The 22,966-nt window shown below is 50.9% G+C and overlaps 1 protein-coding gene across 11 annotated transcripts in view; it reads right to left on the bottom strand.

Moving 5' to 3' along the window:
- The window catches only part of MTUS2 (microtubule associated scaffold protein 2), a 531,311-nt gene that overhangs the window by 17,273 nt on the left and 491,072 nt on the right, over nt 1-22,966 (bottom strand). For 7 of the 11 annotated variants that reach the window (XM_059903311.1, XM_059903310.1, XM_059903316.1 and 4 more), the window contains 6 exons: nt 16,567-16,672; nt 13,299-13,372; nt 8,542-8,640; nt 7,322-7,441; nt 4,833-4,930; nt 884-3,729 (listed from right to left, as the gene is read on the bottom strand). In XM_059903311.1, the coding sequence (XP_059759294.1) occupies nt 3,516-3,729; nt 4,833-4,930; nt 7,322-7,441; nt 8,542-8,640; nt 13,299-13,372; nt 16,567-16,672 (711 nt within the window). In that variant the 3' untranslated portion in view covers nt 884-3,515. Of the gene's footprint in view, nt 1-883; nt 3,730-4,832; nt 4,931-7,321; nt 7,442-8,541; nt 8,641-13,298; nt 13,373-16,566; nt 16,673-22,966 lie in introns of those variants that run through there. The other 4 variants (XR_009498826.1, XR_009498824.1, XR_009498825.1 and 1 more) reach the window with 2 other exon arrangements.

The following is a 22,966-nucleotide window of genomic DNA, read 5'->3' as shown; positions in this document are numbered from 1 at the left end:
TGGCACAAGACGCCAGAAGAAACGAACAGGTTGGGACGGGTTGACAAGTAGATCATGAATAGCAGCCATCGCCAATAACCTGGATACGTGGGTGACCCAGGGGGTCCGGGAGTGGTGCTGGCAGGTCCGGAGTAACTCAAGGGGCTTTATCACCTGCCGAGGGGCTCCTGTCAGGCAGTGGTTCGGGAGGGCAGAGTGGCTGGAGTCTCCGGAGGTCCCTCCAAACCCCACAGGGAACCAGCCTGCGACCCCAGGCAGGGCAGCCCCGAGGGACACTCCTGGGCAGGCAGCCAAGTGGCTGCAGCCCAGCCTGAAGGCCCGGGTGGGGCAAGTGAGCGCTTTTAGGTTCAAGGGGTGTCCTAGCCCCCGAGAACCCTGAGGGCATGAGAAAGCGCATGACAAGGCAGTGCTGTGACCACGGCCCCCAAGCCCGCCAGCCTGTTCCTGGCGCTCTGAGAGAGCTCTGTGACCAGCCAGGTGCAGAGGGACGGGCTTGAGGACAGACCGAGCTCACTCTGGGGTAGAAGCAATAGGTCCACGTCTGAATTCGACCTTGACAGTGAGGGGACTGGCCTCAAATCTCGTGTCCTTTTTCCAACCTCCTCCAACCCACCCGGGCCTCCCCAGGACGGCGGAGACGGAACAGAGCCGCTGAGCCCCCAAAGCCTGGGCAAGGCTGCTGAAGGATCCGGGCTGGAAGATGGGTGCAGGGATCCTGAATCCGCCGAGCTGGGGGAGAGTTGGGGGCTCTCGTGACTCAGAGACGGCCAGCTGGCGCACACACAAGGGGAGCCCAGCCTTCTGGCCTCCCTGCCTGACCCCACCAGACCTCCTGAAGCCTGGGAGGGCCAGGCCAACAGTCATATCAAGTGTATGTCACAGAAGGTCCCTCAAGTTCATTTTAATATGCTTCAAACACAAATAGGCAACACAGAACCCGCAGGGGCCGGCAGAGGAACGAGTGACCCCATTCAGATGGCCACCAGGTGTGCCCACCCCCCCCCCAGAACCTCGCCGGGTGTGTGCTGGGCGGCGGGAGGGCAAGGCACCGACGGGGTCCCACTCACCAGGAAGAGGTTGGTGCGGTTCGGCGGGTCTGTGAGCGGCAGGCGGGGAGGCTGCGGCATCTCCGCGTGGCAGCAGCTCTGGCCTGGGAGGTGGACGCCAGGGAGACAGAGGTCCAAGTCCTAACAGTGTGGGGCTGGAGAGGCGCAGAAGGGGCCCGGTGGCCGCTGCCCCTCGTGTTCTGGGCTAGGAGCCATATATGATGGGCGTCCATGACGGGGAAATGAAGCCAGGGCAAGGTGGGAATTAGCTCAAGTACCCAAGGTCAGGGCTGGTTAGAGCCAAGCTCTAGTCGCCTAGTGAGGGATGACTTCACTCTAACACCACTACAACTCTTGACTGCAACAGGCTAACACACTGGACCACATTCTAACATAACACTGATATCTGTATTGCTGTGTAACTGCATTTAGCAAGTGCCGTTAGGGAAGCAGTTCCTAATTCGGAGGGCTGAGCTATTGTGTCTGCAGGTGGTGCCTGCTAAAAGAATAAATACTTGTGTATTTAGTCAACGTGGCATGATCTACTCTAACGGGAGGCCCAAATCAACATCACAGCATCATGCAGAGCCACTAAAGGAAAAAAATGTTTCTTCAGTGGATACTCCTGTGTACGTCCCCAGGATGAGCAAACACCTGGCGGTTTGCTAGAAATGAGATGTACATGAGGCCAGGAAACCCAACCTTGACTCACGCAAGGGACACAGACCAGGTCTGTCTTTACGCCGGCCACGTATTCACAGAGCAGGCAGGGCCCTGGGCCAGCCAACCCCTTCCGTGGGCCGTGTCTTCCCTGCTCTGTGGCTCTGGCCCACGAAGCATCCCTACATGAGTCCGCCTGCCTCGGGGATGCTCAGAGCCAGTCCTCAGGACCATTTTGAGGGGCCTTAGGGAGGAAAGTGCAGGGTCTTTGTCACAAACAGCGAACAAAGGCATCACTATCATCACCATACCAACTGTTGAAACCGCTTCTTTCTTTTGTGTGTCTTGCTTCTAATCGTCCACGGCACTACAGGAATACCTCTCAGGTTCTAATTCTACCATTTCAGAGTCAAATGCCAGTCCAGAAGCCAGCCACCGCTGGCTGGTTGTTTCCCGGGCTCCTTCCTCTGTTTGGAAGCACCTCCTGGACCAAAGATGGGACCTCTGTCAGCTGTGGCACTGCTCGATCATCCAGCAGAAAATACACCTGGGTTTCTGGGAGGTCATGTGATAATCTAGCACAGCTTGGAACTGATCCCCCAGGATAGAAGAATTGGTTTTCTGGAAGCCCCTGCTAGAACCCCTGAGCTTCTCAATGTACAGGAATGAGGTTGGGTTACAGAACCAAACCGAAGGGGGGTGCCAATGAAGTGGGGCTGAGGGTTATATTTTGGTGAGTTGACCATTTTCAGCATCACATCAGAGTAAAGCAAATAGGATGCCAGAGTATGCTTTCCTACTCTACGCTTAGTCAGAACACAGACCCTATTAGCAGTCTTCCTTCTTGAGGACGGAGCGTGAATGGTCTTGGCCAACTCCAAGGTCACTCTCACCCTCATCCTATAAGGTCATGTGCTTCCATATTTTCCCGAAGATGAAAGAGCTTAATGATGGATTCCAAGATGCCATTTAGGAAAAAAAAGCAGAACTTGTGTTTACAAGACTATAGATGATCCACTGTCATGAGTGACATGTGCAAAACTCCTCACCCCCTCAGGGTTTCCCACTGCTGCCCCTTATCTGCTCATGACAGAAGTATTAATAATTAAAACTTGCGGATGGAGTAATAGTGACCTCACATTATGTGGACTAAGAAGCTGATTGTTCCAAAGGCAGTTACCGTTCATGAATGGCTGGTGTTTGTGTTAAACAGAGTACCACGTGGTGGTAGGTCGGAAGGCGCTTCTTCTCTGTATCTTTTTTTTTTTTTCCTTTTTCTATTTTGGGTAGAAATATTCCTGGGAAGGTAGATAGAAATGCATTTTCATTTCCCAATAATTCTTAGGCACGAGTTAGAAAACTGCTGACCTTCACCAAAATATGTCAGCGCTTCATGTTATAAAAAATGCAATTCAGAACCGCTGCATGTGTATATACGTATATCTAAATACACACACATATCGGTGCAGTACACAATGATTATTCAATGGATATTCAAAACTGAGCTATTTGTAACTAACCTGATATTCTGCAGTGAAAGTTCATTGCTCAAGAACGATTGGCGTTTCTTTCTTTTGGCTCTAACTACGGTCAAACGTTTGCACATCAGACACTACCATTTACACTTTCCTAAGTGCCAGTACCAGGACAGTCTTACACGAGGATCAGAAAAGGACTCTGTCTAGGGTGCAGCTATGCAGCTACTGGGCACGCGCGCAGGGTCAGTCGGGCCGGTCCCTGGTCACCACTCCCTCGAGGCGGAAACCCTCGTGGACCAGGCGCCGCAGCTGGACCCGCAGCGTGGTGGCGTCATCTGGGCGTCATGCTGACTCTGGCGGGAGAGGAGGGCCCGGAGGAGGAGCCTCGGTGAACGGGGGACGTGGGGGACAGTTTAATCGGGCTGGTTGGGTCCCCTGTTTGCAGCTTCCAAAGCAGCTCTTCGTTGGTTCGGCTCAATCTCTTCTTCTCCTGCGTTTCTTTCTCCACGTACTCCTGGAGGTTGGCATTCTCCTCTGACAGCTGTCTGCACGGGGAGAACAAGCAACTGTCGAGCAGCAGTCACGCCGGAAGCACTTAACCTGAGGTCTGCCAGGCCAAGGGGTGCAGGGGAAGGGGGTAGGTGGTGGGTGCCGGCGGGGAGAACAGGGTCCTGCCGGACCCCAGGGACCAAGAAGCGGGGTTGAAACGTCATTGCTACTCGTCCCACCCACACATCCGTTCCCAGAGACCCTCCGCCAACACCCGATCTGCCCACAGCCCCTCTGCCCAGGTCAGGGGAGGCGCTGGGGGCCAGAGGACAGAGCAGAAGCCGCCGGAAGAGCGAGAGGGAAGTGGGGCTTGGTGTGGGGGGGCCCTGCCCCTGGCTCAGGCCTCCCTGGCAGCCATCGCCTCTGGTCTGCGCATCTGGCCGCCTGCTGGACCGGGAGCCCTGGAGACCAGGCCCCAGAGCGGTCCTCCTCGAGTGCCCGGCACCCAGTCTGACGCCTGGTGCGTAACGGATGCTTAGTTGATGTTTGCGGCTAATGGATGCTAAGCGAAAAAGGAACCGAGGCATTCCGTGCCTCTGTCGTGACAGCAGTGGGTCTGCCCACCTCCTCCCTTCCTGGGGCCCTCCGAGCAGGGAAGGCAGCACCAAGATGGAAGCAGTGTCCCTGGGGAGCAGCTGCATTGGTGCGTCCCCTCCTTGCTGCCCTCCGGCCAGGCCAGCTCTCCTCTGCCATGACCACCTGGCCCAGCGCTGGTGCAGCAGCCGCGGGCCCCAGTGATGGAGCTCGGGGTCGGCTCACACGGTGGTTCTCTTTAGCCTGGGAAACCCCCATCTGGCAGCCTCTCCGAAACCTCCTCCAGAAATATCCCCGTCACCTCCCAGCTGTGCCCCAGGCTTCGGCCGGTGTCACTCATTTCCGCCAAGGTGGGACCCACCGCTCTGCGGAGCCCGGGCACCGGCTGGGTGCTCAGAGAAGTGTGTTCTACGCTTCCCTCCACGTGGGGAGGGCCAAGAGCCTGGGTGGGGAGGCCTCAGGGCTCGGACGAGTGAGGACAAAAGCAGAGCGCTCCAAGGTCAAGAGCAAAGCCATCCTGTCGGCGACACATGCTTTGGAAGCTCTGACGCCCAGGCCCACCTACCTCGTGACAACGGTGTTCTGGTCGATCCTGGCTTTGAGGTCTTCATTCTGCTGTTGGAGAACCTGGATCTTTTCTTCCAGGATAATGTTCTTTTCTGCCTATAAAAGATGCAGTGTCAAGAGCTTCTCAGCAAGGCCCTATGGATAGATGGCAGACCAATGCCCTTGGCTTCTGGGCTTTGGAACATTATCAAGAACAGTGTTTTCCAAACCGCAGTTTGCAATGCATTAGTCGGTTGTAAAATCAGGTTAGAGGGATGTGACCAGCATTTCTTTTTTAAACAAAACAGAATAGAAAGTACCAGAGTGCACTGTGTGTAGTAAAAGTATTGTATATATTTTAGATACAGTATATATTTCCCTCTCAGATATATTATGTGTGTATATATATATTAGTGTATATCGTGGCTTGTATGTACTGTATATATACAACTTATGTGTGTGCCTATCCTGGATTCCTGTGTAGAATATATTTCTCATGGTGAGTGTCCCCAGACTCCTGCCATTGTCAGAAATGAGCCGTGAGCACCACCAGGACCCAGTTTGGCTGCTGGGTCCCCCGGTTCTTCCCATCAGGCCGTCTGCCCTGCACCGGCATCTCTGGCCAGGCCTGTACACACTCTACGACATTCTGAATTAATGGAGGGCTGGAAATACAAATAGCATGGACACACTCTTTTCCTTCTGAGGCTCTGGGCAGCCAGGAACACGCAGCTCAAGCCCAGCGTGGCACATGCTCAGAAGATAACATCCTCTGTGGCCGCTACTCCTCTGCAACTTATGCCCCGCTCTCTCTGTCGGTGTGTCCCCAGGTCCTGAGACCTAGCCAAAGTAGAGCTCCATTCTAAGCTGCACTGAGAACTGAATTAGGTTTTGAAGAGAATGTGACAAGTTCACAGCTAGAGCAATCTTTAAGGAAAAGCGCCACCTCTCCATGAATCAGGCTTCGGCATCAGAGCCGCAGGACGGGGCTTTGCCCCTGCTCTCCAGCTAGGCTCTTCACCGCATCCTCATCTGTGCTCCCAGGAAATGGGAAGTGGTTAACTCAGTTCTTCCCCCACCCCTACCCACCCTTCTGGAATGAGAACTCTTGCATACCAGCAGAATGCCTGGAGCATGGCTAAAAACAGCCAGAGAAGCCCAGAGGCTTGTGGCTGACCAGATAACGATGCACATGGCCCTGCCTGGAGGAGGAGGGCTGCAGGGCTGAGAGGGGAGGGCTCTGTTGGCGAGCCCCCCGCCGCCCTTGGCTCCGGCCTTGCTGGGAAGCTCTGGGCTGCTGGAAGGTGCCAGGAGGCCAGCATTGCCTCTGATGCTGGCAATAGGCACTCACACCCCCGTCCGCCCTTATCCTGACTGACAGGCATCTGTGCAGTGAGAGAGGTCCCCACAGAGGGATGGTGCTAGATCAGGAGAGGGGACGTGACGACTGAATGCAACAGGTGGTCTGGGACCAGCTCCTGGTTTGGATATAGCGGCTTCAAGGACATTTCCGAGACATACGGAGAACTTGAAAAGTTAGAGGAGGTGATCAGTTACTGAGATGGTAAGCTGAAGATTTGCTAACTGAAAGAAAGCGGGATACAAAACACTCGTATGTATGTGTGGGTTGTATATTAGGGTGTGTACACTTGTACAGAAGAAAGGCTCTGGAAATATTAACAGTGTAGAAATATGATATTTTAATTTTCTTATCTATATCTTATAATTTCCTTTTAGAGGAAATTATATTTCCCCTTAGAGTATCAAAAATTTATTTTAAATACAACAATAAAAAAGAAAAAATTAATCTATCTGCGACCCTTGGGCCAACCTTCCCCTCAAGAATGGCATCTCCTTGGAGGCAGGCTTCTCTGCGGCTAACTTTGGATGCCTATCTCAGCTTCAGCCCTTGCACCCACAGGGGCGGGGAGTGAACTCTGGCTGCTCTATTCCCCCAGAGGGGGGCCCTTTGCTAGTTCTGTGGGAGCCAGGCTGAAAGGTGAGGCAGAGAGTGTGGTGAAAGCCGGGGCTTGGAGCTCTGGCCCGGGGCTCCCGCCTGGGCTGGACCACTGTTTGGCTCTGGGTGAGACACGACCTCGTCCTAAGCCTCCGTCTCCGCATCTGTAAAAGGAGGCTCCTGACAGCACCTACTCAGTGGGTTGCTGTCAGAGTTAAAGAACAAACACGCGTGAAGTGTCCGCGCCATGCCTGGCGCACATCACGGGTGCAGGCGCACCGCACACCTTCCCCGGGGAGGGGAGGAATTGGCACGCCACAGTGCTGGACGGGGAGTGAGGCAGGGCATCAGACGGGCTCCAGGTTTCTACAGATGAGGCCACCTCCGAGATTCCTGAACTCCCGGCTTCCTAAGAAAGGCGTTTTCTGCTCAGTTGTGAGCACCGGACACGTAAGGGCCCCCGCCTGGATGCTGTAAATATTGACATCCACGATGGCAGCAGGAATATCATGCAGGTTACTGGGACCTCCCAAGGTAAGAGGCCAACTCACCAGCTTTTCCAGCTCAATAATCTTCTTTTCCTGCTGGTGTATTTGCTGATTCTTCATCTCTAATACCTGCTTCAGACTCTTCATGTCTTCTTCCAAGTGCTGATAAGGCGCCAATGCAATCTACAGGGGCAGAGGGCAAGGAGCTATTTACCAGGTATCCCGGCGAAGCCCAGCATTCACCAGCACCATGAATGCAGCGGAATCTAGTCATCCGTTAACAAGCCTCCTAACAGGCACTGGAGAATGAGAGCGAGAGGGCCAGAGGGAGACAATGCTCACAGCCTCCCCTGATAACGATGCCCACGAGTTTCCACTGGGAGAGCTACTAAAAATCCAGCTCCTTGGGGAGCAGGAGAGGTGAAGCCGTCATTCCCTGAAACGTCGGATCCTGGGGCGGCCGGACACTACCAGCCTATTGCCCCAAGGGAGCTTCGCGGGTAAAAACAGTACGTTCAACATTGGCTTTTAACATTCACGCAGACTACTTGATTCAACAGACAGGTGGGGATTGAAAGGTCCCATCTGTGCCCATGGAGGGCCCCGCCCCCTGCCATGCATAGGAAATGAGCAAAGTGGTTTAAAAAGCAGAAAAGGCCTTGTAGAAAAGGAAATGTGCGAATAAGGTTGCCAGATGTAACAAATAAAGACAGGATGTTCAATTACATTTGAATTTCACATAAGTGTTGCATGAGACATACTTGTTACTAAGAAACTCATTTATCTGTAATTCAGATGTAACTGGGTATTGTGTATTTTGTGGCGTGTATTTTATCTGGCAACCTTACATCAGAGGGAAGGAATTGTGCCAGCCTTTCTGGGGAAAAACCCCTCACCCTACCAACTGGGGCTTCAGGGGTGCCTCCCTTGCAGGCGGCACTGGGAGGGAACGGGACGTGGGGCTGGGATGGGCCCTGGCCAGGGTGGGGTGTTCCCAGGCCCAGCTTGTCACAGAAGCCCAGGGACAGGGGCTGGGGAGCCGTATGCAATGAGGCAAGAATAACACTTAGATGGAGGACCCAGGGCCGTCCCGACTCAGCACAGGTGCTGACAGGCACATGCTTAAAATCCCGGGAGGCCCTGACCGCTGTCGCTCTGGCGTCAGATCAGCACAGGGGCCCTGCCTTTGGGGTGACTGCTGGGGGAGCCCCGGGCTTCCTGGGGTCCAACAGAACTGCCTTGCAAGGGCCCTGCGGTGCTGGGAGACCAGGAGCGCATGATACCTCCAGCTGCTCCTCAGTGTTTTTCCTCAAAGCTTCCTCGAAGCGTCTGGCTCGGTCCCGCAGAGACTGGCTCTGGAAGGTCAGCGTGTCCACCTGGTCCTGCAGGTAATGCACGAGACGTCCAGCCCGGTCCCCTGCAGACGCGGCACCTGGGAGGCGGTGACGATGGCCACCACCCTTCCCTGGGGGCTCTTCCCAGGGCGTCGAGATCAGAGGCGCCCCCCACCGGGCTCCACCAAAAGGCCTTCGCATGCACGAGGAAGAGGCCCCCGGTCTCCCTGCCTCCGTGCTTTGTCCAGAATGGACCACAGAACACTGATGGATGCATGTTTCCGTCTCACGGAAAGTGCACGCACGCTGGCGGGGCACTCGAAGCAGGTGGCCCCACACAGCACTTCCTGAGATCAGAGAGCTGTCCTCGCCCCCCATCCCCAGGAAAGCAAGAAGCCTGCGGAGCAGAGGCGTTTAATAATTTAATATCTGACTTCACAAAAGCAGCCCATCAGCAGAGAGCCATCTTAGTCCAGGGAACCTCTAGCCCCCGGCTTCAGGAAAGATGATTAATTTATCTCAAAGAAGAACTGTTCTCATTTGTTAACTTCAAGCCAGAAGCTGTCGAACCACCCTTGACTTCTGGCTCTGCCCGAGCCCCTCCCCCCACACTAAACACAGCGATGGTAGGTTCCGGAGGATTCTGCCTCCTATGTCACGTCCCCGGATCCACAAACACTCCTGACCCCACTCGCTCCACCTGGGGTGGAGCCACTCGCTGACTTTGTCCCGGACCCAGCAACTCGTTTGCCCTCAAGGGGGAGTCAGGGTCAGGGCGCGGGGGTGGGGAGCTTTCTAAAGCACAAGCCTGAGCCCCTCACCCCGCAACGCAAAACCCCGCGCCCTCGGGACCAAGTGACGCTGACGCAGCGTCCCATCCTCCGCATCCGCCTTTCTCGTCTCGCTGCCCCCAGCCCGCCTTACATCCGCTCTTCCTCCACAGCCAGCTCCCACTCACCCCGGCTCTCTTCTGCCCTCCCCTCGGCGCCCCTGGGTGGCAGGCCCCTGGCCTGAGCTGCCACGTGAGTGAAGTGTGTCCCGTTCAGACGCTCCCCCCGACTCGGAGGACCCTCCTGACCCTCACCCCAGCACGTGCCCGCCACGGGGCCGCTCTGTGTGTGAAGGTGGAGAGAATGGAGGCGTGTGTGGGGAGGCCCGGGGCCCCACCCCTGCTGCCAGCGCAGGTGCCACCACGCTGAGCCCTCTCCCCGCAGCCCCGGCGCTGACCGATGGCGGCGGGCAGCAGAGGGAGCCGGGCAGAGCCTTGACGCCCACGCAGAGGGAAGAGACGGTGCCTTGCTGGTGCCACGTGTTCCAAAGTTCTCCACCCCCATCACCATTTCTGTAACATTAAAACCCAGGGACTGAGGTCTTCCCGTGAACACTTCCGGCAAGAGAGATGGCCCCGCTCACCACGTGAGCAGCTGGGTGCAGTCAACGATGGAACTGCACATGAGAGCACTGCCACATAGCACGTGCTGGCTCGACCGCTTTCTTCTCACCACAGAGAACCCAGTTTTGCAAACCATCCGTGGCGGGTCCCTTTTCCTTCTCTCCTTTTTTTGTTTCCAGTTACTTCCATTTCATTTTTAAGAAATAAAAGCCCCCCACACTGCCATTAAATGCACACGCTGGTGCATGAGGGCAAGACAGTGTCAGTGGGAGCCGGAAGGCACATGAGCCAGCAAGTGTAAATCAGGGCTCAGGGCAGCCGGCTGGGCCCCAGCACGCATGCGCAGAACGTGACTATAAAATGACTGGAGCGCTACGCAGTTTAACCACTCTGTGTCCAGGTTTCCCCATCTGTAAAATGGGTATGATAATAATAGTACCTAACCCAGAGGATGGTGGGGAGTCAATATTTAGAACAGTACCTGGCATACAGTAAGTGCTCAATAAACATTAGCTATTATTTTATTGCAAAAATAAAATAAAATGACTGGAGTGCTACCCACCTCCTATACAAGCCTCGTCAGAGCAAGCATTCCTCTCGAGCCTCTTGTCCTCCATTAAAAAGTGAAACAGTGAAAAACTCAGGCAAGTACCATCTAGGTGGCATCTAAACTATCACACTGTGGTTTTTCTGCTTTCTTCACCATTATTCAAAACAGATCCTCAGGCACACAATGGTGCCCCAGCAATCAGACAGGACGTGCTGTTCTTCAACTTGGATTCGCTACTTTATGCCAAGGTAAGAGCACCAAGACCCAGCTGGTGACCTGGCCCGGCATGGACCACTTGGAGTTAACCAACGGCCCCATAATAATGATGATGATGGCAAATGTAACAACGCCTGAAACTATTATAATAGCACTGGCTGCTACCTAGTGCTCTATACCCTTTACACATGATGAAATCAATTTATTTTTAAGGCAGGACCAGAAAATTTTTAAACATAAAATTCTCTCTCTGCCCATCTGGGCCACTACCCCTCTTTAGTGTGCACTGTGCATCTGCATTATACATTAACTAGATCCCCTTAGAAGACACAGGAATGCCTGCTCACCGGGAAAAAAAAAAAAAAAAAAAAGCTATTTTCTCCTGGCGCCAGCAAGGTAACTCCTTAGGAGATAACATTCCTTTCTCAATCCTGTAAGGGGTCACGATGACCCACTACTTGCCCTGTTGGACTATGTATACTGTCAATATGTTAGTTTGATGTAAGACCCTTTTGTCTCAAAAATTTATATAACTGTGCATTGACCTCTAAGGGACAGTCCTTAGTGCTTTGTCTTTTAATCTTTAAAAAAAATTTAATACAATTTTTAAAGGTTACCTTCTATTCACAGTTATTACAAAATATTGCAATTACAAAATATTCCCCATGTTGTACAACACATCCTTGAGCCTACTTACACCCAGCAATTTGTACCTCCCCTACCCCATCCCTACGTGCCCTCCCAGCCACTGGTAACCACTAGTTTGTTCTCTGTATCTGTGAGTCTGCTTCTTTTATGTTACATTCACTAGTTTGTTGTGTTTTTTATATTCCACATATAAGTGATATCATACAGTATTTGTCTTTCTCTGTCTGACGTATTTCACTTAGCAGAATGCCCTCCAAGTCTATTCATGTTGCTACAAATGGCAAAATTTCGTTCTTTTCTATGGCTGAGTAGTATTCCATTGTATACCACATAAAGACTGTCTCCTGGGTTCTAATCCTCAGGATGGCTCAAATAAAATTCTCCATTTCTTTCTTGGATTGACTATTGATTAATTTTTTCACTGACACACAGATTATTTCCCTTAAGCTGCTCACACTTTGAGGAAGGAATTGGTATTATCCCCATTTTACAGATGGGTAAACTAAGGTTTACAGCTTATGTAGCTGTCCAAGATTTCAAAGCTATTAAGAGAAGGTACAGTGGGGGTTTAAACCTCAAACTCCAATCTTTTACCCCAAACCTGTTTCTCTGCTGCCAGTAGCCCAAGGAGACTGGCCTAAGCAACTGTACCCACCTCACACCAGAAAATCTCCAGCTCAAATGGATTCTGCCCATGAGTTACCACTAAAATGTGCACAATTCATGACTGTGTGATGTTAGTGGCAAAGTGAAGACTCATGGATGAAACAGAACTCTCCCTTCTTTTGGTTTTGGACCGTTTGGGGTTTTCTGATACATCACAGTATGGCTATTACTTTCCTGGTTTGTGTTCCTTAAGGGTAATATATCTGGATGGTGTGGGATGTGGGGTACACAAAGAAGTTTGGGGTCAATTTGCCAAGGATAAGCCACACGAGGAGCACGTGGGCATGTGCAGCCCCACCAATGGATCCATGGATCGACGGAGCGGGGCTGGGTTTGCAGCAGGTGGTTTCCCATTTAAAAATTTTTGAATAGTACACTCAATAGTGTGACATTCCATAATCCTAGATTCTTTTCCCAGCAGGGCAGGCTCTGTGCAAGAAACACTGCCTGGGGAAAGTGAGCCATTAAAGAAACAAAATCCCTGCCTTTGTATTAGAATTATGGTAATCACCTCCCAAATTTCCAGATGTGAGTGTCCCTAATATTTAAAAGGTAATCTTTCTATGACTGGGACGTCCACAGCTGGCAATGGAAGCAGGGCCACCAACCTCCCCCTGGCTTCCCAGGCAGCCCCTCTCTAGGGCTGGGGGCGGTCAACATCTTTTCACAGAAGCAGCTGGTTGGGGTCTCTAGGTGGCAGAGACCTCCATTCTCCCCTTCGAGATCAGAAGGAAGCCAGGGAGCGCCCCTGGCATCTGAGACCCACACTCTGTGTAGGTTTCAAGCGGGACGCCAAGAAGCTTCGTTACATCTCCAGGGGATTGAAGTTGCTTTTGCAATTCCCAGAACATGTCCTGCGATTTCTGCCCTACATGAGTCTCCTTACCCCGTTACCCCAGCCTAGAATGCTCTGCTCCCTAATCCTCCCCTTTCCCCAAACATGGCTCTGACCGCAAGCACTTGGGGAGCCGTCTCTCGGAACCCCTGTGGCGCTAACGGTATTATTCATTCCGTGCAAGTATGTGTTACCTTCCGTGCTGGTCTGTCACTATTTGTATCACAGCTAGCTAGAGTAGACAGTAAACTCCTTAAGGGCAGGGAGTAGGTCTTATTTACCCCCATATTCCAATGCTTAGTACAGGATCCAGTACACGGTAGGTGCTGGATAAATGTCTGTGGACAGGAATTACAATGCTGCCATTATCTTGATGTTGGAGTTAAGGAAACACTAACCTGTAATGACAGCCGCAGCTTTTCAAAATTTTCTTCCAATTCTTTCTTTTCAAGCTCGTGGGTAGATATCAGTTCTGGAGAGAAGACATCAAATTGTTAAGTTGATCTTTCTTTTGAAAAGGGATCAAACAAGATTCTTTTGCCAGGCTAAGACTAGTGACGTAGGTGAGAAGGGACACCAGTATATAGAGGACTTAAGCCTAAAGAGACCTCTCCATTAGTTTGAAATTGTATGCAATGTTGTTTAGGAGAGAGGGAGAAAGGATGAGGAAGGAAATAAGAGAAAGGGCGAGGATAAGAGGGAAGAAAGGAGGGAGGGAAGCAAACAGAGCACAAGCACACACACACACACACACACACACACTCACTTTTATATCCAGCTCTACCAACACCCTGGCCAAGTCAGATTCTCCATTCACAGCACTCATTGATTCTCCAACTTTTCCTAATGGTAAAACCACTAGGTAGTTAATGTTAAATCTCCCTTTTCTCCCCTCCCAGGATCACTCTTCTTTTCTACCACGAAGCTGCAATCTCGGCTGAAGCAGGGACCTTTCCAAGGAGAGCGGAGCATGGGCTTGCTGGAGAATGGACAGGTGAACGGGACCAGTGCTGTGCCTGCAAAGTCACCTTGGTGGCCTCTGGGCCACACTCTGGAAACCACAGATGCTAGGATTTGCTTGAGCAAAGAGTCGATGTTAAGCCACTCAGACGGAAGGAAGGACTCATTGGACGGGTTCCTCTTGGGGAGTTTGGAGCAATTCTATTCCGTGAAAAGTGTCATTCCAGTGATAATTTGCAAGACAGGCAGAAAGAGATGTCATGTAAGAGTTATTAAGCAAATGGATTCTATTTTCCTCCAGATGGGAATAGTCTTATTAGCTGGGTGAAGCCCATCTCATTCTAGCTACACAAGCAATTTGTTTTCATGTTATAACTGGAGAGAGGAAAGGTCTCATTAATCAACCTGGATCACATGCTTATAGCACAGGAGAGTACTGGAGACCAATAATTATCATTCCGGCTGGCATAAGCTGCAATTAAGAAAAACTTTGTGGTTTCCATTGACTCAAATCTTTTAACTAATGATGGTTAAGGTCTCTTAGAAATTCACCTGTTATAGCTGAAATTTACATTTGGAAAAAAAAAAAAGTTTGTGCTTATTTTATTGACACAAAACCATGTGGGTTTCTGGTCTACCTGCCTTTGTCTAAATGATTATTTTTAATAGTCATTGAGAGCATCATCCATAATAATGAAGTTTTTAGCTACCATTACATACGCCTACATTGTCTTCACATTATATGTAATTCAAAGGCCCTGGATGTGGATGTGGCGTCTAAGCGAGACTTCATTAGTCAGAAAAATCTACCAAGTCTATTTATACGAAAATCCGGAAACAAAAGGCAACACTCATTGTAACATTTCCGTTCCTGTTCCCTTTCCTGAGACCATTTTCCTGCAGTGCAGTGATGGGCTTTAGGGCATTTTCAGATACCCTATACCTCACAAGCAAAGAAAAGTCAGTATCTATTAGGTGGCATAAACCATGGCGACTATCTATGTACTCATAATGTATTTCATTATTTTAAGGTCCTGACACTCTGTCCCATGCTTAAGACTGTGCTCTAAGAGAGTGCTTCTCCAATTTTGCTACATATTAGAATCACCTGGGGAGTTTTAAAAAATCCTGATGCCTGGGCTGCACCCCAGAGCAATTAAATCGGAACCTCTGTAGTGGGAGCTACACATCAGTATTTTTTAAAAAACTCTCCAGGTGGTTCCAATGTGCATCCAAGGGTGGGAACTGGTACTCTAAACATGAGACACGCTCTCAGGAACAGGGAATACATTTAACTAGTTCTCAGGAAATTCTCTCTCTTGCGTCCAGCTTGGACTTTCCCACGTATGGGTAGTTTCCAGAGGCAGTGGGGTTGGTGCTCGAGGGGGCAATCACATGAGTATTGATTATTGCACAGTGGGCCTTGCTGTTTACAAAGAACATTTAAAAATAATTTTAAAACTCTGATATTCTCAAATTTTTAGAATTTATTAATCTATTGTTAAATTAATTGTTTTTCATATACTTTAACAATCAGCTGACTGGGGAGGAAAAAATGAGGAAAGGGGAAATTGAAAAACAAATTCTCTATATAACGTAAATGCACGTTAATGTGTAAAAAGCTTCTTTCACAGAGTCAAAATCTTAGTAGTACTTAGTTAAATGTTGTCGCCATTGTTACAACCCACATAAAATCCTATGTATCCAAAGATAATTCAAAGTTATAAAAAATGTGAAAAATGTAAAAAGAAAGATCCTGAGAGTCCACTTACATCCATGGTGAATGTGGTCTGAGTGCAAGGTGTGGAGAGCCAGGCCCAATCAGATGCTGGTGTGGCCCTGACAACACCACACCTGTGGGACGGCTATAAAGCCACAAAACAAGACAAAGCCCAGGATGTCTACACTTACTGTAGAACGGTGGGTCTCAAGCTTGGCTACCTGTTACACTCACCTATGAGCTTTAACAAGCCCAGGCTGTAACCCAGACCAGCTACCAAACCCTGGGCTGGGACCAAGGCTCCCAGGGATTCCAATATTCAGGCAGGGTTGAGAGGATCGGCTTCAGAGGAAAGTACAGTAAGTCCCCTACAAAAGAACCTTCAAGCTGCAAACTTTCAAAGATGTGAATGTGCATTCCATCAACGTGAGTGAAACTGCAGCTCGCCCTCCGTCTCCTGTTGCTGACGATCCTTCAGCTCTACCATCTCCCACCTCCTCTCCCTCCTCCAGTCAGTAACTCTTCTTGCCTGTTCGGGCAATGCCAGCCCCTGGATGCCAGCTGTTGTACTGTACTACTGTACTTTTCAAGGTACTGTACTGTAAGATTAAAAATGTTTTCTTTACTTTTGTGTTTGTTTGTTTTTTTATGTATTATTTGTGTGAAAAGTATTATGAACCTATTACAGGACAGTACTATATAGCCGATTGTGTTAGTTGGGTACCTAGGCTAACTTTGTTGGACTTACAAACGCGCTCTCAGAACGGAACTCATTCATATGTAGGGGACTTACTGTAGTTACCGGGTCCTGGATTTCTGTCTTTTCTTAGCCCAAGAAGCAACACAAAGGACACACCAGGAAGGAAAGGAAGGAAGAAGGGAAAGGGGAGCAAGAGGGAAAGGGAGGGCCCCTCGTGCCTGCAGCCGGAGAGGGTCAGTGCGCACAGCCCACCCCGCCAGCCGCGCACACCAAGGCTCGTAGCTACCTTGCACCCTGTGGTCGTGGTCATCCTGCAGAAGCGAGACGGCAACCGTGTGGCTGTTTTCCATCTCTAGGAGAGCAGCCTCATGGCTGGCGGTGATGTCTTCCACCTGCAGGAGATCACAGCTCTGGTTACACAGAGAGCCGGGGACCGGGGGCTCCAATGGCCTCGCCGCTTGGAGGACCGAGGCGGACTGCAACGAGGGGAAATGTCAGCGGCCCAAACGTCAAGGGCAGGACACTCTGCTGAGATGACAGCCACCCTCAGCCTTGTGCTGAGGCAGGAGAGCCAGGATCTGGTGGTGACGCAGGAGTCCCGGAGTCAGGGGCGGCAGGGCAGGGGATGTCACAGGGAAGTCACTGCCACAGCCCTGCTGCTCATGCAACGGGAAGCAGCTCCCGGGGTGGGGTGGGTAGCTGCCGAAGCCACCTCTTTACTGCCCTGGGCCCCCTCTGGACCATTTCCTTCCACCCCGTTCCTTCCCCTTCCACCAAGCACTCCATGAGGTAATAAGGGACAGAAGAGGGTCCTCCCCTACCAGATGGTCCGTTCTGCTTCCTGGCAGCAGGTGGGAGCTACAGCACGCGAGGTATCTGGAGGGAACTAACATTTATTAAGCTACCCACTCTCGGCTTCTCCACTCAAGCCTCCCAGCAATATGATAAAGCAAATGTTTTCATGTTCATTTCCCAGACGAGGAAACTGAGGCTCAGAGAGGTCTGAAGTGTTTTGCCCAAAGGCTAGTAAATGGCAGAGCCAGCAGTCAGCCCAGGGCTGTCTGACATCCACGGGCGAAGCTCTCAAACGCACTGCCCTTGCCTCCCCCCGCAAGACCAGCAACCAGTGCCCAAGGACCCCCTCACCAGCCCGAAGGCAAGTGGGCAGGTGTGTGTGTGTGCTCGCCACCCCTGTTCCCAGCCGTGAACCTGCCCCCCGGATCACGGTGCAGACCTTCCCCTGCCCAGGCTGTGGGACCTGCTCCTAAGAAGCTGCTGTTCTCTGGCTGATGGTCCATTTCCAGGAGTTTAATCACAGGTAGTGCAGCCAGCCCAGGATTTTTTTTTTTTCTTTTGACTTTGGTTTTTCATTTTTTTTAAAACATCTTTATTGGAGTATAATTGCTTTACAACGGTGTGTTAGTTTCTGCTTTATGACAAAGTGAATCAGTTATACATATACATATGTCCCCATATCTCTTCCCTCTTGCATCTCCCTCCCTCCCACCCTCCCTATTCCACCCCTCTAGGTGGTCACAAAGCACCGATCTGATCTCCCTGTGCTATGCCAGCCCAGGATTTTTTATCTTTCCCCTTCCTGATCTCCACCCCCACCACACACCTTCCATCTTTACCGCTTTTGTTATTTTTGTTGTTGCAGCTGTTATTTTAACTTCAAATGTATGACTTACAGGAGTCATTGCATAAGACGACCTCTCCCTGTGATAGCAAACCAGAACAATGTTTTTCCAAATCCTGTCGGTGACCCACTGTAAAAACACCATTGTACATTGTTACTCACACACACGCGCACACACGCACACGCGGGGCGTGTGTGTGAAACCAAAGTGTCACAAAATGACACTTTCCCTTCTTACCTGCAATAATCTCGTTTTTAAATTTTTATTCCGTGTTCCTTTGTTGTTTTTCAAAATGCAGTTACAGACCACTAAATTCATCTCACGACGTACTAAGGTGTCAAAACCTAGCATTTGAACAACACTGAACCAGCGCACCTGCCCATGCCCTGAAGCTCTGCGGCGGGCCGGTTCAGAATACTGTCCGGCCACCTCTCAGCGGGTCTCAGTTCTCTGGGGATAATTCACAGGCTGATCTTTGATCTGTAAGGAGGAAGAACCCTGCACAAGAAAGGAAGCCCGCCCGTGAAGGGGAGGCACGGGAGTGTCTGTATTTTACAATGGGACAGATTCCCATTCTGGATACCATCACTGCTTGGGAAAGTCTGCCCGACTTCTCTCTCCTACGGTAAAAGGAACCGTCATCCACTAAAACAGAAATGTCACTGGCAAAACCAACAATGAACTTGACAGTGTTCGGAAAGCTGCATTACGACATGAAAACGGACATGGTATGCGATGATTCACTTTTATCTACTGGCCATTCTTGATTAAACAATATTTCGCTTGAGGCTCAGAGCTATGAATCCTCTCAGCAGAAAGGCCGACTACTGCAGTTTTTAATTGTCCAAATCCTGTTTATATGAAGGTTTTTTATGGAATCTTTGTCCAAAGACTTTCAGTCTCTTGGAAAAACAAATCACTGGTTTAAAAAAAATGGAACTAGTTTTCCTTATGCTCCATTGGTGACTTCCGTTAGAAACAAGTACCCACACATTGTTTGGAGGTATGTTACCCAGTTCAGGATAAAGAAAACTCTTTCATCAGTCCTTAGTATGATTCTAATTTATTGGGTTCTTACACAAATTGCCACGGGTGGTTTCAGAGAAGAGAGATGGATGCAAGGACTAAGTTCCAGAAGAGGCCCTTTCGTCCTGGCGGTGGATCTGCCCTGATCAGCAAGGGTGGTGCTTCATCGCACGCCCTCCCGGCTTGGTGGAGTCAGGCCTTTGATTTAGTGGTGATGGAATACCACACCCAATATATCAAGGATGATGTAAGGGTGTGATCTATCTGTTACAGCCTCTCAGAGGGGCTTTTGGGGATGAAATACTGATCCCCTATTTCCTCCATATGCAATGAGAGGAAAGCCCAGGATGTTTTGAAGGAAACCAGTGAGAGCCAGTGAGCCAAAATTTGGCCATCATGGTCCTTACTCTCGAGTGATTTAGGTTTCTAGACATGCGTATGGTTTTTAAAGACTGTTCCCTCTACGAGGAAGGGGCTGTGCACTGTTGGCCGTCCCCTTTCTTATCCCAGTTTCAATCCCCATGGCTTCTCCTCTGTGGCTCTAGGCTTCTTTCCAGAGCACGGAGCAGCAGCCCGTCTGAGCTCTCAGCCTGAGAAGACCTCCAGGTCGGCAGGCATTTGAGGGGATTCAGACAAGTTGACCCAAGGGACACACAAGATATGTTTTGTGTTGTAGATCACCAAAAAAGAGACAGAGGCGCTAAACCATTATCCGGCCACAGCAAACTTACGCTGGGTGAAGCTTCATTTTCTTCCTTTTAGAACCCTGGGTGCCCCCGTCCCCCCAAAATCTCTGCTGGGCCAGCCTCCTCCCTCTTCCAGGAGGACAAAGTTCTGAGCTGGCTGCGGAGCTCCGTCCATGTGCCCGTCAAGCAGTCCCAGGGGTACAGAGCAGCAGCTGGTCCCTGCACCAGGCTCTGTTCCTGCAGCTGTTTGCTGTTTAGCTGAGTTCCAGCAAAGCAAAGGGCTGGGAAGCCACCCTCTCCGATGGGTAAGAATAGAGCTGTAGGCTTACTTCATTCAGCCATTTGGAAAATGCAATTATGGGAGCCTTCGGCAATTCACTTAGAGAAGACTTCCATTTAGAATGAAGAAGCATGGGCTTCACATTGTCTCGGCTTTACTCATTAAGGAAAACCAGATTAAACTCCCATTTGCCTCCATCTGCGACGACGTGTGTTCCTATCTGATGAGGCAGAGGGAGCTGCCCTGTCTTTGCTCCCCAGGGCTCCCTGAACGACTCTCCTTCCGGATAACGAGACGACTCACCCCCTCTTCTGTCCTTGCATCCCTGCTACAGCATCCTGGGTACCGACTCGGAGCAGGCAGACAGCCCTGCCAGAGCTCCTGGGCTGACTTCAGCCCCCTCCGGGCTGTGCCTTTGCCCCTTTGCTGCCCACCGCGTGGGCAGGTGTTCACAGAGGCTTCTATCTGCCCTGCTCTGCCTCTTTCCAGTGTCCGGAGGCTCTGGGCTGCAATGGGCGGGGCTCTGGCGCCAGAAGACAGAGGGGCCCTCGGGACCTCATTCTATCCGATTAGAGAGTGTGGTTTCGCTGATGGCAGCTGTGCACCTGCTGTGCGGCACGAATAAGAGACAGAATGCAAGATGAGGCCAAAGTGGCCTCTGCACGTTCTGATTAAGCGTGGGCATGTTGGGCCTCCCAGTTAGTCTAAAAGGATGATTTCTTTAGGAAAGGTTAGAAAGTGTGTCCCGGATATGAGACAAAGCCAACGTAAACTCCAACTACTGCTCCTCTGGAAAGGAGTCTCCGCTCAAAATGCAGAATCCGGAATGCCTTTAGGAACCAGGGGGCCCTGCACGAGGCGCTTCCCGGCCGGGTGAGGGAGAGAGACAAACTGCTAAAGGGTCTTGGAGGGAGAGGGTCAAAGGTCACAAGTCTGATCACTAAATACCAGGCTCTGTGGGTGAGTACATTTGGAGCAGAAAAGGAAAAGCATTTGTGTTTATGTTGAAAAATCTGTTTCGTGTACCCTGAGATAGGGAAGCTTGGGAAATCTGGCTTCTGTTAATGTGCGGCTAGCTCTAGAATGAGCACTGATTTGATGAAACACCTTTACAATCCGACTTTTAAGATAAGAGTCATACCATATCTTTAAAGGCACGTAAGAAAGCCAGGAGGCCAAGCCACACCCCTGCTCATACCCTATCTTGTCTGCAGGGCTAAAGAAGGAGGCCCTGTACATCCCCCGACACCAGACACCTGCAGCTCTGGGCCCTGGGGAGCCCCAGTCCGTGACTCTGATTCCATTAGCGTGGGGTGCAGACAGGAGGAGTGCTTTGCCAGAAGCTCCCCAAGTGACTCCCATGTGAGGCCAGAGAGAGAGAGACGGCCTTTGCCTCTTGAGGCGAGTGGACGGCTGGATCTTCCTAGGGGCATCCTGGGGTAAAGTCAGAGGTCAGCCGGCCTTCTCGAGGGAGTTCCTGATTGGAGGAAAGCCTCAGAAAATCCTACGTCAGGACGGAAGCAGCCTCCCCGCTGCCGGCCGGGGCACCGGGGCGCCAGGAGAGGCCCCATTGGTGAACTTGAGTTTTAAGGCTCCAGAAGGACAGAGATGGCAAGATCTACAGGTCAGCATTGCCGAACGCGACTGTCCCCCACAAAGAGGACCTGAGTGTGGAGGGTCGGCACAGATCGCTGGAACCACAGACCTTGCAGATCCCCCCTGCGGTCAGGCACCGAGCCTCCTCCTGGACCAAGTACATGAGCATTTACTCTACCTGGAAATTAGAATATGGCTTGATGTGCATTTCACCTTCTTCCTCGTTGCCTGCGCGCTCCCTGCTGGAGAAGCTGAAGGTCAGGATAACAGCCAACATCCAGCAGCAAGAGCAGAATCAGGGGCCTGAATAATTCATAGATTTCAACCATCCATCCCTCCCCCTGCCCCCAAACCAATGGGTTTCTATAGGAAAGATTTACTCGAATGTAAAGCGTGCAGATGCTCTTTCCACCATAAAGCTTTCCCTCATCCTCCCATCTGGAAGGAAACTCTCAGTTCCTAAACACAGAACCTGTCTTTCCCACCCAGAATTACAGTTTCTGGAGAAACTGCCTCAGAACTTCCCTGGATCTATAACCCGAGGCTATGGAACAAGCAAGTCCACATTTTATAAATATTGGCATCTCTTGCAGTATGCCATCATGAGGCCTTGTGTACGGCGGGCCTTCACTGACTATTCTTTGCTTAGATGGATGAATAACTAAATCAATCACTTTAGCTGTTATAAAGGATCAAGAAGAACAGGACTCAGAGCTCTCATAAGACAGAGCACTTTTAAAATATGCATAAGTAGTTCATGTAACTCACTCTCAAGTGGAAAAGTCAGGGCCTCCAATCTCTCCCAGTATGAAATCTTCAAAAGGCCGCTGTCCCAGCTCAAAGGCAGATGAGGCCACAATCCTCAGCACGTGCTCCGGCACCGACAAAACTTAGCGAGGTTCTGCCCCGGGTCCCTCCACTGGTGGACAGGCTCCGCTCGGCAGTGGCCCTGGCTTCCTGGTTTCCCACACACGACACCCCAACATGAGCGTTTGTTCAGAAGCTCATCCTTCTGCCTGGGGACCACCTCCTGCCCTTCCTTCCATCTCTTGACATCTTCTCAACCAACCCAGAACTTTGGACCAAAAGTCAGTGAATATGAGTATAAATACATTCTTTGTGTAAAATTGGGAATGAACAGCCCCAGGATACAGGGCACAGAACAAGCCGATATCTGCACCAGGTCTGAGCTGTATCAAGGGACCACGAAGCAGGTAAGGCTAAAGACGGCAGCCGTGCCAATGTCCACTTAAAGCCAGCTGAGAAGCCAAGATGCTGAAGGTTCCACTGCTAATCTTAGCCCAACAGGTAACCTTAGCTGTCACCTATCTGTTTCCCAGCCTCTAAGTCTGTACCACCTCAAGCAGGCAGATGTGTCTGGTTTCCGCAGGCCTCTAGAAAGAGGAGGATGACTAACCCGAGATGCTGAATAGAAGAAAGTGCTGTCACATAGGAGAT

This window comes from Balaenoptera ricei, chromosome 18, assembly GCF_028023285.1.
Source record: "Balaenoptera ricei isolate mBalRic1 chromosome 18, mBalRic1.hap2, whole genome shotgun sequence".
NCBI classification, from domain to species: Eukaryota; Metazoa; Chordata; class Mammalia; order Artiodactyla; family Balaenopteridae; genus Balaenoptera; species Balaenoptera ricei.
Note: the sequence above shows the minus strand (reverse complement) of the source record. Positions and strands in the feature narration are given on the sequence as shown.